Below are 18,527 nucleotides of genomic sequence, written 5' to 3' on the forward strand. Positions count from 1 at the left end.
ACAACCTATGCTTCCGTGAAAGTCTGGAAGGGAAGCAGGTTGGAGAAACGATGAACCTATATATGCTGTCCTGGGATGTGGATGTGCAGTTGGAGGTCTGTCTGGAGAAGTCTGTAAATGTGGTGGTGTCCACTGTTGATACGTAAGGCCTTGAAGTCCAGGTTCGTCATTGGCGTCACGTGTTCTGTGGTGAGCCCACTTACCCAGAGCCTTATGGTGCTAGTGATGCATGAAGGAACCCACAAAAGGCTGGCACTAGAGGAGAGATTAGAGATCATACAGGTTAGTGGTTTCCAATCCTCCACCAACTGCACCAATCACTTGGGAAGCTTTTTTGTTTTGTTTTGTTTTAAATGCAGATTCTCAACTTTGCAATGGATTTTATAATAAACACTATTGTATCACATTAAAATCTTCGAACATGATAATGACATTGTAGTTATACATGGGAATGTCCTTGCTACCTGATGAAGTACCTAGGGTTAAATATGGTGTTGACAGATATTTTTTCAGGTGATTTTGTAATGTGTGTATGTGCATACTCACACACTCACAGAGAGAGAGCAAGAAAATGTGGCCAGTGCTGGGGATGGGTGAATCTGTTAGTCCAAACTACACCATTTTGTAAGCCCCCTGCCATTCCACAGACCTTGGTTAAAGTGAAACATTCCACGGGGGTTCAGGCGGTGAGAAACAGCATGCCTCTTATCATATTCTGCTGGGAGAAAGTGCCAGGAACATCACATTCCACCAGAACAAGGGCCAAACTGCCTCATCATGGGAATACCTTATCAACATCTTTCCAGGCAGTAGGCTATTCCCCCGGGGCCCCTCCCTGCCCAGGCCTATAATTTCCCCAGCTTGTAAGCAGCGGTGGGCACTGGCATTAAGCTGGTCTCCCACCTCTGTAGGTCTTATGCTGGACATAAAGCCTGCGTTTGCTGTAGAGCCACCACTCTCTCTTTCTTTAACCCTCTCCTTCCCTTCAAAATCTAACAGAATCTAGGTGAAGCCTATATGTATTTTCATTGTATTCTTCTTTTGACTTTCAACTTTTCTATAGGTTTGAACTTTTTCACAAAGTTGGGGGTGGGTGGTTAAGGGGATTTTTAAAAATGCAGCATCTGTCCTGGTGAGGTGGCTCATGTCATTATCAGAGCAAGACTCTGTCTCTTAAAAAAAGAAAAAGAAAAAAAAGAGAGCCTCAGGTGACATTTCCAGATATTCTGATTCAGTGAGTCCTGTGAATCTTCGTTTTTCTTTTTTTGGCACACGTTCTCATTCTGTCATCCAGACTGGAATGTAGTTGCCCAAACACGGCTCATTGTAGTCTCAACCTCCTCCAGCGATCCTCCTGCCTCAGCCTCCCCATAACTGGGACCACAGGTGTGTGCCACTACACCTGGCTAATTTTTTAAATTTTTGGTAGAGATGAGACCTCACCATGTTGTCCAGGCTGGTCTCAAACTCCTGGCCTCAGGCCATCCTCCCTCCTAGGCTTCCCAAAGCAATGGGATTACATGGGTGAGCCACCGAGCCCAGCCCAAATCTGTATTTTTCAATTTCCCTTCATTCTGTTGCTTGAATTTGGGAATCATTGGTCTAATCCAACTCTAGACTTTCCTTGTCACCCATCTCACAGAAAAAAAAAAAAAAAAAAAAAAAAAAAGCCCATTGGATCCAACGAGTCCTCCCAGTGGGTCAGCCTCAGCATCAGGCTTGGAATGCCTTTCGTGCTCTCTCTGGGGTGTGTGTGCGGCGCAAGGAGTAGAGGTGAGGAGGGTTTGTGAGTGGAATGGGGGTGAGCAGAGGATAGAGTCTTTGACTTGAAAGACTAGTGTAAATGACCCTCTAAGAGCCACGCAGCTTTGAATGCAACCCACTGGAGATTCTCGGTTCTCCTGTATCGATTCAGGAAAACTCCAAACGAGTCCACACTGGTAGCCACCAAGAGTTTCTTGAAAGAAAAGTACAAGCCGAGCCGGGCTCTGTTGGCGTCCCGTCGCCAAGGAGACGGGCCGTTGCATTCGTCCTCCAGGGGTGGTCTTGGTTTTCTTTCCTCTCCCAGTCCACAGCGCGGGGCCCAGGAGACGCCCTGAGGATCCGGCGGGGCTTCTTCAGGGCTCTGGAGCTCTTTGCAATTAGGAGCCGGCGCGAGGGGGGCGCGCCTGGCTCCAGAGGGGTCCTGGCATCTGAGTTTCCCCCCTAGGATCCCGGTGGTGCGGCCCGGGTCGCCCGGCAGGCGCCTCGGAGCTCCCAGCCGGCCTGGACTTGGGGAAGCGCGCCCAACCCAGCCCGCGGGCCGACTCCCCGGCGACCCCAAGGATGCCAGAGGGCAGGAACGCCGGCCTGGACCCCACGCGATGGAGGAAGCAGCAGCAGCCTGTGCGCCGCACGGTCAGCCAGGTCTGCCCGCCCCCGCGGCGGCCCCTGACCGTGGCGGACATCCGTCCCGGCATGGAGAACGAGCGGCTGGGGGTCGTGCGGGACTCCATGTTTCAGAACCCGCTCATCGTCAAGGTGAGCACCCCACGCCCACGGCGCTTTCGCAGTCGCCGGCTCCGGGCACCCACGCCGCCGGGGGTCCCCACCCGCCGCGCCCTGGCCCCTCGGCCCAGGGTCCGAGCGCAGCGTGGGAAGCTCCAGCTCTGGTCCAGACAGGCTGGAACCCCCGTGCAGGTCTCGTAGCCTCTCTGAGCCTCGGTTTCCCCATCCTCACAGTGGGATGATAATGGCACCACTAAAGGGACTGATTGGGAAGACTGAATAAGGGTAATTTCTGCGGGACCCTGGGACAGAGCCTGACATGGGGTAAGCCTGCAATGGGGGCTGCTGTGGTTTCCCACAGAGTGAACCCCACAGGGTGAGAGGTCGCACACGCCCAGCCTAAGTCCTGGCTGCCAGCACTCCTAGGGTAAAGCCGCCTCTCCCGTTCCCCTGCACGCCTGGGGTACGTCTATGCAGCGGGGGCTCCGTGTCTGTCCTGGAAGCATCACGTCGAATATTCATTTCCGTCCGATCATACTTATTTCTAACCCAAATTACAACCCTAAGAGAAAAAAAGCACAGTCTTTGGTCTAGGAGGCTCCGCAGACAAGAATGAGGGAGCTGCGATTTCGGGCTAGATCATATTGCGCTTCCCTCCTCCCCACCTTTAGCCTCGCTTCCCGCTGATGGGAAACCAACACGGCTGTGGCGGCCACACCTTCCCGGGGGCTACGGGAGAAGTCAGGCTGAGGCTTGGGGGTCGGGTAGCAAGCCTCGGGGCGAATTTATCTTGCGCCGCTGGAGGGCAGTGCGCCTTTAAAAATGCGCTCCGCGTCCCAGGTGCGAGAGTGGAAGGCGCAGGTGGTAACCGTGGATTCAGCAACAATTATTTGTGTGACCGCCAGGCGCTGAGTAAAGCCCAGAGGTGGTGGTGGCGATTTGTTTTTGTTTTGGGGAAAAGGGAACCCGTGCTAGAATTAACTGAGTTAATTGGCTCCTAGCAAAACATTGACTCCCTCCTCTTGCCTTCCCTAAACTCGGTCCTGCAGAGGAGGAAGGATACTGCCCAGGTGCAGGCTGCACCTGGGCGAGGCTGACTTACCGTGCTCGTGCCTTTCCATCGAATAGGCCCCTTGGGCTCCTCAAAGTGGAACAAGGTCCTTCACTTACTTCTAGATGAGAAGAACCACTCTCAGTGGACAGGCAGGACAGGCAGGTGGGGCTCACTATTCTTGTAACAAGGAGAGAATCACGCCCGCCACCTCTGACTACCTACGTTAAGTTTAGGTCGTTGCTTTTGTTCAAGTAGTTAGTAGGGAGCCAACTTCTTCCTACTGAAGTGTAGTGAGGGCATATGGAGTTATTCTCCATGGTGAGTTAGCATGGGATGCCCACGCTGAGCGATATGTACGTACACACACGTACATGCATATGCATTTGCGTATGCACCCATATACATACGGTTTACATCTATCATGTATACATGCATGCATATGTATAATATGCATGTACATATGTGTAAAATGTATGTACATATGTGTAAATTTCCCCCTTCTTTTCCTTTTTCCTTTTGCTTCCCCCGACCCACCCAGCTATATCGAGGACAGCATTTGGCCTCTGGATGGCACTAGCTGAACAGCTTCCAGGACCGATTCAATCCCTGATTTCTGAACCCAAGCTTAGGGTTGGAAAATGTACAGGAGATGACTCACCCACGACTGGGGTTCTGTCTTCAGGGCACGAGATGCAGAGCAGGTCTGCCCTGGCCCCTGGTGACCATGCTGGAGCAGCAGGGACCCACTTCCAGGCTCCCGCTCCCTGAAGATGGAGCCTGGGGTTCTCTTCTTCCATCAGGGGCCGCCAGGGGGCAGCCTTTACCTCTGGCTTTCCTTAGTGGGTTCTTCAGGGTCTGTAAGGTACTTTCTGGAGCAGTTAAGATGACATTCACTTTTCGGTATTTACCATGTCATATAATATTAGAATATCTTATAACTGTAGAGGTCAAAACCTGACCTAAATAGAAGTTGGCAGAGAAATTGACCACAAAAGGGAAGCTTGACCGTTACCTTTTCCAGACCCCTTTTGCAAATGAGCACACTGAGGCCACCTCTGTTTTGTTTGTTTTTTGTTTTTGTTTTTGTTTTGCTGAAGGTTTTGGCAGAGTTTGGGTTTGCAGCTTCGTTGGCTAACTCCCATCCCAGCATTATTTTTACCACTCCAAACAGCTTCCTATATTATTATTTTTTTAATTATGAAACAACTTTGGTGTTTTTGACTTTAAAGAAAAAGGGTGAATGGAAAATATGTGAGGTTGTGGAGCTTTAAGATTTTTTTCTTTGCATGTTATGGAAATTTCTGTTGAGCTCGGCTTGTGGATTTCTTCATTGTGGCGTGTCAGTTTCACAACCACAGATTTTCAGATCCCCGTGGTAGCCTGTGCCTCCCCGCTATGTATGGTAGAGGTTGGGAGTGCACTCTGCCTTGGTGTCTTTAGGAGGGTCATTAGAACTAAAGTATATTTTGGTTTTGTCTAAGTCTGAACCTGAAGGTGTGCATCTATATTGGAAGACTATAGCACCTTAGAAATAGGCATTTATTCTACCGTATTGGGGGGTTGTTTCTTGGGTTGCTTTCTCCAATGAATAGGATCAGCATTTTTTTTTTCATTTAAAAGGTAGAAACACTGACTGAACAAACTCAACAGTGTTATTTCACATCCATAAAATTTACCAGGATGTATACACATCAGTTATTCAAGAACATGTTGGCCGGACGCAGTGGCTCAAGCCTGTAATCCCAGCACTTTGGGAGGCCGAGATGGGTGGATCACGAGGTCAGGAGATCAAGATCATCCTGGCGAACACGGTGAAACCGCGTCTCTACTAACAAATACAAAAAACTAGCCGGGCAAGGTGAAGGGCACCTGTAGTCCCAGCTACTCGGGAGGCTGAGGCAGGAGAATGTCGTAAACCCGGGAGGCGGAGCTTGCAGTGAGCTGAGATCCGGCCACTGCACTCCAGCCTGGGCGACAGCGCGAGACTCTGTCTCAAAAAAAAAAAAAAAAAAAAAAAAGAACATGTCTGCAAAATGCCACTGTAACCAAATGAAAAGTGAAAAACGGAAACATCCAAGCAGGCATTTTATCTACAAATGCTCAACAATCATTTGCCTCATTTAAAACCAAGGCAACTGGTTATTTAATAGGAGTGATTGAATCAAGTCGGTGTTTTACGTGGCCACAAAAGATGTAAATATTTTCCATTAGAAAGGGTTTCGACTCTAGTGTAGACAGTGATGTGCAGTTAGCCAGTTTTCCTTCAAATGTGACTCTGGGAAGAATAAAATTAAATAGAGAAAGAACCAAGCTTCTCCCTGCTTGGTTCTCATTTCTCCAGAATTCTGTGACTCCACACAGAATCCTGCTACAATAGCCTTCAAGACTCCTTCACAAAACCTGTCAGGGTTGCACCTTTCTTGCCATGGGAACTCAGCTGATAACCTGTCAATACAATTATAGGGAGAGACTGCTTGGTTTGCTCCCCTGACAGCCTTGGATCTTCTGTCGCCCTGGAGAGGCTGCCTATGTACAGGGGTGGAATTTATGGAATCGAGCACCCTTAGAAAGTGCAAATGATCCTGGCACCTGATTTTTTCATAATTTATTACTGATTTTGTTTTTCTGTGGGGTTTTATGTCACCAACAAGAAGTGCATGCATTTGTAAAATAGAGTCATAGAATAGACACAGCATTTGGGGCTAGAGGGAATCTTACAGACATCTAGTCCACCTCCTTTTTTGAGGAGCTCAAGGCCCAGTGAGGGGAACAGACTCATCCGAGGTGCTATCCTCACCTGGTGGCAGAAGTGGGATGAGACTCAGGTCTCCTGGCTTCCAGCCTCACGTTCTTTTGGCCACAACATACGATTAATTAACCAAAGACAATCCAGGTTGGTAACATCCTGTACAGCAGGCAGTCAAACAGTGTTCACAGATGAACCAGATTCCAATATCATTTCATTCAATGTTCCTTCCAAAGTGAACTCTACTGATTTCTTAGGACTTGTTGACAGCCAATAAATATTTGTTGAAAGTTTACCAAGTGCCCAGTGCCACCCTAAGCTTTCCTGGGGGCATAGAAAGAAGTTTAGAATTCAGCGTTGCTGAGTTTCACAGGAGTCAACCATTTACTATTTAGCTGGGGAGATGGGATACATACACACGTTTATAAATGTTCAGATAGAGATGAACGCAAACAGGCAGGCAGCTTAGCACAGCACGTGCCGTAAGGAAAGCTCTTGGGAAATGTTAGCTCTTATTCACACACACAAACACACACACACACACACACACAGAGGCATGTATGCACAAATAAGACAGGCATTGTGATGTGTCTCCACCCCCATAGTTTGCAAGTGAGCTACATTGCCCAGAGAGTTCAGATTTGTGGGAAGGGAGCTCTGGGCAGGTCTCAGGAACCTGGAACCAGACCTTGAAAAGTGAAAAAGCAGAGCTGGGAAAGTCATTAAGCTCAATTCCGCCCTCCTCAGCTCCTAAATGCTTGTAGGTTTTCACCCCGACTTGAGTCCTAGTTTACAAGACCCAGTGCTGCTGCTGGGATCATTATCATTATCATCACGAGGAAGCGTTTATTTAGAGCCAGTGTGTTCAAATTGGATGCTCTACAAAATTAGGCAACCACACCATGCCCACTAATAGCTTAACATCTCTAATAAATATTGATGCCGGCGAACATAAAGGCACGGAGAGAGACCAGCACAAAGGAGGCAGACAAAAGCACAGTTGTACAAATATCCCAGCGTGGGTCAGTATTTTTATGACATTTGAGTACAATCTGAAAATGTGACATGCAGCTTTATTGTTGAAGAGAATATACCCCTGATTGCTCCAATCCTTTTACATTCAATTACAATGTAATAGGAGAAAATAAAACCTTAGGAAGGGATTAAAAAATGAGCTGCCCATTCTAACGGCCCCATCTTGGAGGGCCAGTGGATCGGTTTCATTTTTCTAGAGAGTGCTGTGGGTTGATCCATCCTTGCAACTCTCTCCCTCTTGGCCCTTTTTTCTTCTTTTTAAACCAAAGCCTCCCGCTTCCGGGTGCCCAGTTACATCCTTCAGTGAGTCGGGCTGAGGCAGGAAACTAACTCCCCTGCCCAGCCCCTTGGCCATTTCAGAAAGCCGAGCTGCCCCCTTCCCCAGCTTGTCACCACCCTGGGGCAGCCGCTGCCCTGCCGGAGGAGCCCGCTGTCCTCTTTGTCCCTCTGAAGAAGGTGTGCTTTGGCTTTGAAGCATTAATTAAGCGTAGACCTCAGCCCTAAGCACTTGGGTTCCTCCTGTTGAACTCAGCACCTCCCGATTACGTGGCTCTCAGAACACTGCGGTGGCGTGGCGGGAAGGCCGTTCCTCCAGAATAATTCAGAGACTGGAGTGAACTTATCAGAGGTCCCTTCTCACACCTTCCAGAGCGTTCCAGGCTCCAGTGTTGCTCACTGTATAATCCGGCCTGCTTGTTCCTTCTCTTGAAAGACAAAGTTTTCTTCATTTTCAAATGACCCTGTGGGTGAAATTTCAAACCCCATTTTCTATTGCAGTGGTTTGCACCCTGTTCTGTGGTCTTCAGGAGTATTGGAGGTCTCGTAAAATGTCTGATTCAAACAGCCTTTTAAGAAAATGCATCTTTATATTTAAAGTTTAATAAAAACATCAATACAATTAAATGTATTTTATATCAAATGCTAACAATGGAGACCAACAACATGTTAGATATGCCTGAAGTTTGCTAGCTTTGGGGTGTTAGTTCTGTGTGTGTGTGTGTGTGTATGTGTGTCATGCATGTAAATGTGTCACAGACAATGAACATTGTAACCAGGCATAGGATTTTGGGCTGAGCGAATCCCTTCGAGTAGGACAGTGTGCAGAGGGCTTTGCGGTGGTCCCTGAGACCTGGGTTGTGTTAAACCTTAGACCCATCTGCTGGGCTCTCACTCCTGCCTCAAGAGTCTCAGGTTGGTTGGGCAAAAACGAGGGAAGGCACACAGTCACACTCATCCAGTGCCTGGTCGATTTTGGCATGTGCCATAACTGTTGAGTGCTTCTCATCTGATCTTTTGTATTCTTTTTTTTTTTTTTTGAGACAAAGTTTTGCTCTCATTGCCCAGGCCGGAGTGCAGTGGCCTGATCTCGGCTCACCACAACCTCTGCCTCCCCAGTTCAAGGGATTCTGCTGCCTCAGCCTCCCTAGTAGCTGGGATTACAGGCATGCGCCACCACGCCAGGCTAATTTTGTATTTTTTTTTTAGTAGAGACGGGGTTTCTCCATGTTAGTCAGGCTGGTCTCGAACTCCCAACCTCAGGTGATCCACCCACCTCAGTGCTGGGATTACAGGCGTGAACCACCACGCCTGGCCAGTCTCACTCACTGCAGCCTCCACCTCCTGAGTTCAAGTGATTCTCCTGCCTCAGCCACCCGAGTAGCTGGGATTACAGGCATATACCACCATGCCCGGCTAATTTTTGTATTTTTAGTAGAGACAGGGTTTCACCATGTTGGCCAGGCTGGTCTCGAACTCCTGACCTCAACTGATCTGCCCGCTTCGGCCTCCCAAAGTGCAGGGATTACAGGCCTGAGCTACCACGCCCGGCTGATCTTTTGTATTAGTTTTTTTTAAATGCCAGCATTTGTTGGTCATTGGTAATGATTCAACTTTAAATAAAATTGTCCTTGGAATCTTCCTTCAAGCTCCTGCATCAGTATGTGAAGACCACAGTATAAATGAGGAGGGCTGTTAAAATGATTCCAGACTGCAGCTTTTGTTTTCTTTCTTTTCTTTTTTTTTTTTTTTTTTGAGATGGAGTCTCGCTCTATCGCCCAGGCAGGAGTGCAGTGGCGCAGTCTCGGCTCACTGCAACCTCTGCCTCCCGGTTCAAGCAATTCTCTTGCCTCAGCCTTCCGAGTAGCTGGGATTTCAGGCTCCTGCCACCACGCCCAGCTAATTTTTGAACTTTTAGTAGAAACGAGGTTTCACCATGTTGGCCGGGCTGTTCTCGAACCCCTGACCTCATGATCCACCCACCTTGGCCTCCCAAATTGCTGGGATTACAGGCATGAGCCACCACGCCTGGCCACAGCTTTTGTTTTCACGCAACCACAAAAGATATCGAAATAGGTTGGTTGCCCAGGCAGATAGAAAATTGCAGCTACTTCAGCAGAGAGGAAGGCCAGCAGTGTGGTATAGATGCCAGGTTGGAGCCAGCAGATCCTGGAGTGAGTTCTGTCTCAGCCACTTACTGGCTCTGCCACCCACGAGACTACTTACCCTTTAAGCCTCAGTTTCCCCTACTTTAAAATGTAATGGTAATAGCACCCTAGCATGGGAGAGTTTTGAGGATTCAATGAGACAATGCAGGCAGGGTCTGCCCCAGGAAAGAGCTTAATAAGTGAGCATTTTGTTATTTTCCTTTATCCTGAGTCCAAATATTTATGTTTCTCAAAGCTACCTTATTGTTCTCAGCAATTGAAGTCAACGTTAAATGTCTGAACTTATAAAGAAATGGAGAATGAGACAAATCCGCCTAAGTGCTTACAGTTTTTCCCCCTTTCTGTTCTCACTGAAAAATACTGTCACACGGCCGGGCGCGGTGGCTCACGCCTGTAATCCCGGCACTTTGGGAGGCTGAGACGGGCGGATCACGAGGTCAGGAGATCGAGACCATCCTGGCTAACACGGTGAAACCCCGTCTCTACTAAAAATACAAAAAAAATTAGCCAGGTGCGGTGGCGGGCGCCTGTAGTCCCAGCTACTCGGGAGGCTGAGGCAGGAGAATGGTGGGAACCCGGGAGGCAGAGCTTGCAGTGAGCTGAGATCGCACCACTGCACTCCAGCCTGGGCGACAGAGCGAGACTCCGTCTCAAAAAAAAAAAAACACACACACACACAAAAACAAAATACTGTCACCCACCTCATCTTGTGTTACCTGTGGCCATGTACCCTGGCAGATGGGTGTGCCCTAGTTGCCAGCGATGAGTGCCGAGCTTACCCCTTGAGGATTCTTGGGGAAGTGGCTTAATTTCTCAGCCTGGGTTTCCTGATTTGGAGAGTTTGGGTACTAAGACCTACCCTACCTACATCTCAAGGTTGTAACGTGGTTGGATTCAAATGAGATACTATATGATGGAAGAGATTATGGCGAAGTGGAATGAGGTCAGGAGTTCTTAATTGAGGGGGGCAGTTTTGCTCCCCAGGAAACATTGGGCCATGTCTGGAGACATTTTTGGTTATTACATCTGGGGAGGGGGTGCTAGTGGCATCTGGTGGGCAGAGGACAGAGATGCTGCTCAGCATCCTGTTATACACAGGACAGTGTCCCCCACCCCAAAACGAGGAATCCTCTGGCCCCAAATGTCAATAGCGCCAAGGCCGAGAAGCCCTGAACCAGGAGACATAAAGGAGACGTGGGAACTTTGTTATCCTTCACCCATGGTTCATGGTCTCTTGAAACCTACTGCAAAGACTCTAGCAATGAGCTGGTTTGGTTTTAATTGCTTCTCTACCCATTGTTTGCTTCCGATTGTCTTCCTCCCATACATTTTATGGCTATTTAAAATCCCCCCTCTTTGAATCCATTTCCTTTCCCTGAGCAACGTAGCTTACATGAGTTTGCTAGCTTTTGTCTGAGACTTGTCAATCTCTAGACTCACCCATGTTGTCCTTTAAAAAAATAAAAAGCATTTCCAGCAATCCATACAGTGTGGCTCAATAATTCATTAGATAAACTAATTAGCAAAGGGACTGATTTGTTGAGTAATCACTGACCAGTAGACAAGCTTTGTTTCCTCGGTGCACCAACTTCCAAGGGTTTTATTTGGTTTGGTTTTGTTTTCCTCAGCATGAACTAATCTAAGATTTAAAACAAAATTGATTTAGTACACCAGAAATTAAGCTCACAGTGGTCCAGGGCCCCATCACAGACTCTGTGCTCTCATTGTGGCACTAAATACAGCATTTCGGGGAAGCAAATAAATATGCTTTATAAAGAAAACAGCTGTATTTTTCCACCCAATCATTTAAAGGCACATCAGGGTTCGGGCAAGAAACTGACAGACATGGGTCAATGAACAGAAAGGTCAACATGAGTAGCACACAGGAGGGAGAATGGCCACCAAAAGGATTGTGGAAAACCCATAATGAGCCAAAAAGAGGGATTTTTGATCTTTTATATGAACCAAACAATACATATTTGGGAGACCAGTGAACTCAGAAGCATGCAAGATAAATTTCTTTGTGTGGATCGAAATCTTTTGTGTTTGTCCAGAAGAAGGAAAGTGGAGGCTCAGAACTCTTTGATTTCAAGGTATGTAGGGCATTAGTGAGAGGCCACACTGCTGCCAGGTGGCTGGCTGTTTGTAACCAATAGCACAGCGTCTAAGCGGTGCCATGGCATCAGAGAAGCAGCCCTAGCGAGCCAAAGCTCGGATGCCACAGCCTCCCACAAAGATGGGGCACCCAAAAAGGCAATGAGAGAGGTGATCTTTCGGCCACAGCATTTCTGTTGAGGGAATTAGAAAATCTACTGGCAGCTTTATTAGTTAATTTTACTGGACAATAGTGAATTTGGCCATGTCACCACGTTAAAATGCCATCATAATATTCCCATTATGTAGAACTGCATTTGTATTTTCCACCTGCTTCCCAGGAGATCTTTAAGAACCAAGATATTGGCTTTTTTTTTTCTTTGTATGCATTGAAGACTGCTAATGAACCCATCAGCCAATGAGCAAATATTTATTGAACACCTACAATGTGCAAGGGACCGGAGGAAACACAAGAGGTTGAAGACTTTGTTTCCAAGAAGTTGTAGCCTGATCAGAGAGAACTAGACTTTGCACACTAAAATCCATAAGTTATTAAAAGTGGGTGGCTGGGCCGGGCGCGGTGGCTCAAGCCTGTAGTCCCAGCACTTTGGGAGGCCGAGACGGGCAGATCACGAGGTCAGGAGATCGAGACCATCCTGGCTAACACGGTGAAACCCTGTCTCTACTAAAAAATACAAAAAACTAGCCGGGCGAGGTGGCGGGCGCCTGTAGTCCCAGCTACTCGGGAGGCTGAGGCAGGAGAATGGCATAAACCCGGGAGGTGGAGCTTGCAGTGAGCTGAGATCCGGCCACTGCACTCCAGCCTGGGCAACAGAGCCAGACTCCGTCTCAAAAAAAAAAAAAAAAAAAAAGTGGGTGGCTGGAGGTAGTGACTCACACCTGTAATCCCAGTACTTTGGGAGACTGAGGCAGGAGGATGGTTTGAGCCCAGGAGTTTGAAACCAGCCTGCGCAACATAATGAGACCTGGCATCCACAAAATTTAAAAAAATGAGGCAGTTGTGGTAGTGTGCACCTGTAGTCTCAGCTACTCAGGAAACTGAGGCAGAAGGATTGCCTGAGGCCAGGAGGTTGAGGCTGCAGTGAGCTATGATCACACCACTGCACTCCAGCCTAGGTGATAGAGCAAGACCTTGACAAAAAAAAAAAAAAGTGGAAGGAGAGGTGATGAGAGGCCAGAATCTACGTTTAAGAGTTGAGGCAGGAGCTGTGTTGGGGCTTTCCAGGCAGCTCAGAGAGCTGATGAGGTTGGGCTGGGTCTGTAGGATGGACCGGATTCCACTGGGGGAACAGGATAGGAAGGGGACACCTAGAGCAAAGGCACATCACCTGGTATGTGCAAGGTGTTCTCAGCAAGAATGGACATATATGTAATCCCAACACTTTGGGAGGCTGAGGTGGGTGGATCACTTGAGGCCAGGAGTTCAAGACCAGCCTGGCCAACATGGTAAAACCCTGTCTCTACTAAAAATACAAAAAAAAAATAATTAACTGGGCATGGTGGTGCACACCTGTAATCCCAGGTACTCGCAAGGCTGAGGCAGGAGAATTGCCTGAACCCAGGAGGTGGAGGTTGCAGTGAGCCGAGGTTGCACCATTGCACTCCAGCCTGCAGCCTGGGCTACTGAGTGAGACTCCGTCTCAAAAAAAAAAAAAAAAAAAAAAAAGAACAGAACAATAATTCCATGATTCTGTGCATTCATTCACTCACAGATTTAATTAACACTTTTTGAGCACATAATGTGTACCAGGCACAGTGCCAGGCACCAAGGAGACAGGGGTAAACCCACCTGGATATAGGCTTTGTCCTTGAAGAGCTTACAATCTAGCAGGCAGAAGCAGACATAAGATGAAAATCAACAGCAAAGTGGTACAGACATGGCCAGAGCCATCCGGACGGGATCCATGCCCAGCACTGAGGGCAGCTCCATCTTCACCTGGACGAAAGGAGATGAGGAAAGCTCTCATAGGCTGATGGTTTGCCTTGTGTCTTTTTTTTTTTTCTTTTGAGACAGAGTCTTGCTCTGTCATCCAGGCTGGAGTGCAGTGCCGTGATATCGGCTCACTGCAACCTCCACCTTCTGGGTTCAAGTGATTCTCCTGCCTCAGCCTCCCGAGTAGCTGGAATTACAGGTGCCCGCCACCACACCCAGCTAATTTTTGAATTTTTAGTAGAGATGGGGTTTGTTTCACCATGTTGGCCAGGCTGGCCTCAAACTCCTGACCTTAGGTGATCCGCCCGGCTTGGCCTCCCAAAGTGATGGGATGACAGGCGTGAGCCACCATGCCTGGCCTTGGGCTGAGTCTTGACACAAAGATTAGCAAGTATGTGGGGGGAACTGAAGAGGTGGGGGCAGAGGGAGATCCAGATTTTGCCAGGCTTAAAGTTTATGCAATGTTGGGATCCCTCTTTAAGAAACAGAATACAGAATTACAAATAATTTTGAAAATTAAGTCCAAGGCCTTGGAATGGGCCCTGTGCTGGAGAGTGACCCTGAAGCTAAACTTCACTCGTTTCATGGTAAATCAACTTTGGGAGAGAAAAAGCTTCCCAGGAGAAGAGATAGCCTGTTCAGTGGGGCGGGAATTTGGGGGGATGCACGCTAGACCATTAGACTTGAGAATCCTCGATTCTTCTCCTGGCTGCATGACATTCAGTCATTCATTCATTTCTTCACTAAGCATTGCACAGTTCCCCTGGACAAGGCACACCGGGTCCTGGCACCACAGCGAGGAGTTCACAGTCTACTGCACACTCTCATTGGCTCTGAAACCTTGAATGAATCACTAGATGTCTCGAAGCCTTGATTCTGTACACCTGAATGGCTTCTCTCCCATCCTTCACTTGCTCATTTGACCATTTGCAAACTGTGTATTGAGGAGCTGTTATGTGTGCTGGGCCTTAGGGACACCTCAGTGGATAAGACCAGCCTTAGTACCTGTCAGCAGGTGGCTTCTTCTTTTTCTTTTGAGATGGAGTTTCACTCTTGTTGCCCAGGCTGGATTGCAATGGTGCAATCTCAGCTCATTGCAACCTCCGCCACCCAGGTTCAAGTGATTCTCCTGCCTCAGCCTCCCCAGTAGCTGGGATTCCAGGCTCGCACCACCAAGCCCAGCTAATTTTTGTATTTTTGTAGAGAGGGGATTTCACCATGTTGGCCAGGCTGGTCTTGAACTCCCAACCTCAGGTGATCCACCTGCCTCGGCCTCCCAAAGTGCTGGGATTACAGCCGTGAGCCACTGTGCCCAGCCCAGCAGGTGGCTTTCAAGACCCTGCAGAAGACAGACAGTAAGCCAAGGACCCCTCACTCAGAGATACACATTGCGGAGGAGTGCAGGGTGCTCAGAGGCTAGCGAAGCCCCAGCTGGAGGATAACACGGATGCTACGTTTTAGCCCAGCCTTTCGAGCTGAGGGGTCCTGGTCAGTGAAGAGGTACTGGAAGTAGAGTGTGTATGTGTCCGTGTTCGGGTGATCAGTGGGATGAGACTGTTCCAGGCAAAATAAGAGATTTTATGAGAAGACCCAAAGCAAGGAGGAGCCTGGAGCTGTGGAGAAAGAGGGCCAGGGGGCTGCAATGAAGCAGCAGGGAAAGGCAGCACTGAGGTGAGGCTGGGCAGGAAGTCAGAGGTCAGGGACACCTGCAGGAGTCAAAGCAGGGGGAATACACAAAGGGCTGAGAGACAGGTCCAGAAACCAACAAGAGGCTGCAGCAACCACACCTCCTTCCCTCCACCGAAGGTGACAACAGGCTGACAAAGGGATACACTCTCAGCTGCAGCGTGCTGCTGCGGTGTGACAGCTGGGATGGACATGTTAGTTGCATTCTGGTCCCCAACCAGGCCAGGCACGGATGGCAGGATGTGTGCCTCCAGGCTGGTTTAGGGTTGGTGACTACGATTCATTTACTTCTTGTAAGTTACACAAGCCCAAGTCTGCCGCACTCTGTATTTTCACCAAGTCGTTTGAGGGAACCTGCTGGAGCAATTCCGGGGGGTCCCTTAGGGCTGAGTGTTGGGCTTCACGGCTGCCTCCAAAACCTTTACAAACCGTCGCTGAAGATTTTGCTGTCTCTGTAGGCACCCCAGTGGGCATAAATTCAGAGGTTTAAGCAAGTCTTTTAAAAACTCCCCTTCTAAAAGGACAGCACCTGTTGGGCGAACCTGAAAGCTCTGTCTTTTCTTAGGCAGCCGCCTGCTTCTTGGGGAGATCTTCCCAGGATCACCTCTCAGGATGCTCACGGGCCTGACTTCTCCCGGAGTGGGAGGATGAGGAGGAGGCTGAGCCTGGGTCTGGGTTTCCAGGAGGCTTCTAGCTGTAGACCATTTGATCAGCTGATACCCCAGTGTGCCCACTGACAGCAGCTGCCCTCTGTGCAATGTGCTTATCGTATGCCAGGCACTGTGCCTCTCCCTTACATCTTTGCAACAATCCTGAGACGGGATGACTATCATTCCCATTTTACAGATGGGGAAGCCGAGGCTTATAGAGGTTACAAAAATTGCCCATAGTCACCCAGCTCATGCCTGGAGGAACCAGGCTTCCAACCAAATCTTTCATCCCAAAGTCTGAGGTTGTAACTGCTGTGCAGATCCAAAGAACTTAGTGACATCAGTGGCCATCACTTGTTGAGTACTTGACCAAGTGCCAGATCTTTTACATATATTATCTCAACTCTGCAAGCTCCATGTCTTGAGTCCAGAAGGGCTCAGAAACATGCTCAAGGCCACATGAAGGGTAAATGGCAGGATTGGGGCTTGCAGTGTGGCCTGAGTGAGTCCACAGCCTGTCATGCTTCCTACATGTTACGCCACATTGCCCGTTACCCTGGGAGACCCCTTTGTCCTGAAGGGAGAGAAGAATCCAGTTAATCCATGTGCTTATCACCTGCGTCTATATCTATCTGAAGGGTCAAACTCATCTGGGGATGTGTTTTCTGTTCTCCAAGGACCTTACAGTCTAGTTGGGCAGAAAAGTCGCATCACACATGTGCACCTACAGCCAGAAGTTGACTGCACAAGGCTGAAACCAATGCAGCCAAGACATCCATGGCTGTTAAAAAAAAAGAGTTAGGAGGCCAGGCGCAGTGGCTCACGCCTGTAATCCGAGCACTTTGGGAGGCCGAGGCGGGCAGATCATGAGGTCAGGAGATGGAGACCATCCTGGTTAACACGGTGAAACCCCATCTCTACTAAAAATACAAAAATTAGCCGGCATAGTGGCAGGTGCCTGTAGTCCCAGCTACTCAGGAGGCTGAGGCAGGAGAATCGCTTGAACCAGGGAGGCAGAAGTTGCAGTGAGCCGAGATCGTGCTATTGCACTCCAGCCTGGGCGACAGAACGAGACTCCATCTCAAAAAAAAAAAAAAAAAAGTTAGGAAGAGGGGGCAGCCCTGACCTGGCCTGGTCCAGGAAGACCTGTGGAATTGCTGGAGGGCTGAGGAGGGACAAGTGTAGACAATGACCAGACAAGGTGAGAAATTGGCTGCCATGAGCTTGAGTGCATTTTCAGGGGAAGTCTGGAGGGAGCACGCTACCAAAAAGGCAGCAGAGGAAAGTTCCTGGGAAAGGGACGCTGGGATCAGGTGAGGACCACTCAAGGAGCCTGCATTTTGGGTGTCATCACTTGAAAGTTTAAAGAAGAGACTCGGGATAAAGATGCATAGATACCGGGTTTCCCACGGATGTCAGATTTCAGGTTATTCCAAACGTGCCCATCTGCTGGCCAGGGAGCCAGGATGGCTGGGGGCAAAACCTCCATCAAGGCTGAGCAGAGTGGCCTCCCCCTTTTCAAAGGAAAGGCGTCCCCTCCTCCTCTCCCAGCCACGGCTCCCTTCTTCTCCCCACCTCCCTAATCAGAGAGAGCAAATTGTTATCAGATTAGCGCCAGCAATGAAAAGCACAGTCCCGCTCACCCTCGCAGTTAGTTAGCATTTAGATAGACTGGGACTGAGGCCCACACAATAGGCATCAAAGCCCGGCTCAGGGCGGCGGGAGGGATTAATTTCTTTAACCAACAGGCCTGATCTGGCCTAACTCATTACCCTGCCTTGTCAGTGTGGATGTTAGATTCGATTGAAGATTATACCATTTAGGCCTTTCCCTTGTTTTCTGCCGAAACCGGGGCTATTGAATTGCACATTCTTGCGTCGCCCCCGTCAATACTCAGCGGCCTGAGGTTCTAATTCTGCTTCATTTAAACTTCATCAACTTTTCCAATCATGTGGAAGGATCCGAAATAGGCTCTGTGAGCAGAAAGGCCCGATTCCCTTTGTCAGATAATTTATTCTGTTTTCTCCTCCCCCACTCCTTTGCTCTCTTTCTCTCTCCAGCCTCGCTCCCCAATCCCCTCTCTCAATGCTCCCCCCTCCTTATCCCCATGCTGAAAATGAGATTACAGTATTTAAATGACTATGGTAATCAATCTAGGGACCCCGAGCTGAGATTGAGGTTAATTTTTCTTAGCAGAACAAAGAAGTGTGATGCCTTTGGGGATGTGAAGGTGCAATCTGGGTTTCTTGCTTGTGTTTCTTTCCCCCCCCCCGAAATTGCAGTTTTAGGAGTCTTTTCTTGTTACTAACTAGGCGCCGAGTGTGATTTTTAAAGGCGGCAGCTCCTAAGAGAGCAGAAATGTAATTTTGAGCTGATA

The 18,527-nt window shown here is 48.8% G+C and overlaps 1 protein-coding gene across 2 annotated transcripts in view; it reads left to right on the top strand.

The window, feature by feature from the left end:
* Positions 1 to 2,020: 2,020 nt before the first annotated feature.
* CFAP77 (cilia and flagella associated protein 77) overlaps positions 2,021 to 18,527 on the top strand; it is a 173,423-nt gene continuing 156,916 nt past the window's right edge. Inside the window, exon 1 of one of the 2 annotated variants that reach the window (XM_009187950.4) lies at positions 2,021 to 2,520. In XM_009187950.4, coding sequence (XP_009186214.1) covers positions 2,326 to 2,520 — 195 coding nt within the window. In that variant the 5' untranslated portion in view covers positions 2,021 to 2,325. The remainder of the gene's footprint in view (positions 2,521 to 18,527) is intronic. The other variant, XM_003911155.4, reaches the window with a different exon arrangement.

This window comes from Papio anubis, chromosome 13, assembly GCF_008728515.1.
Source record: "Papio anubis isolate 15944 chromosome 13, Panubis1.0, whole genome shotgun sequence".
Lineage (NCBI taxonomy): Eukaryota > Metazoa > Chordata > Mammalia > Primates > Cercopithecidae > Papio > Papio anubis.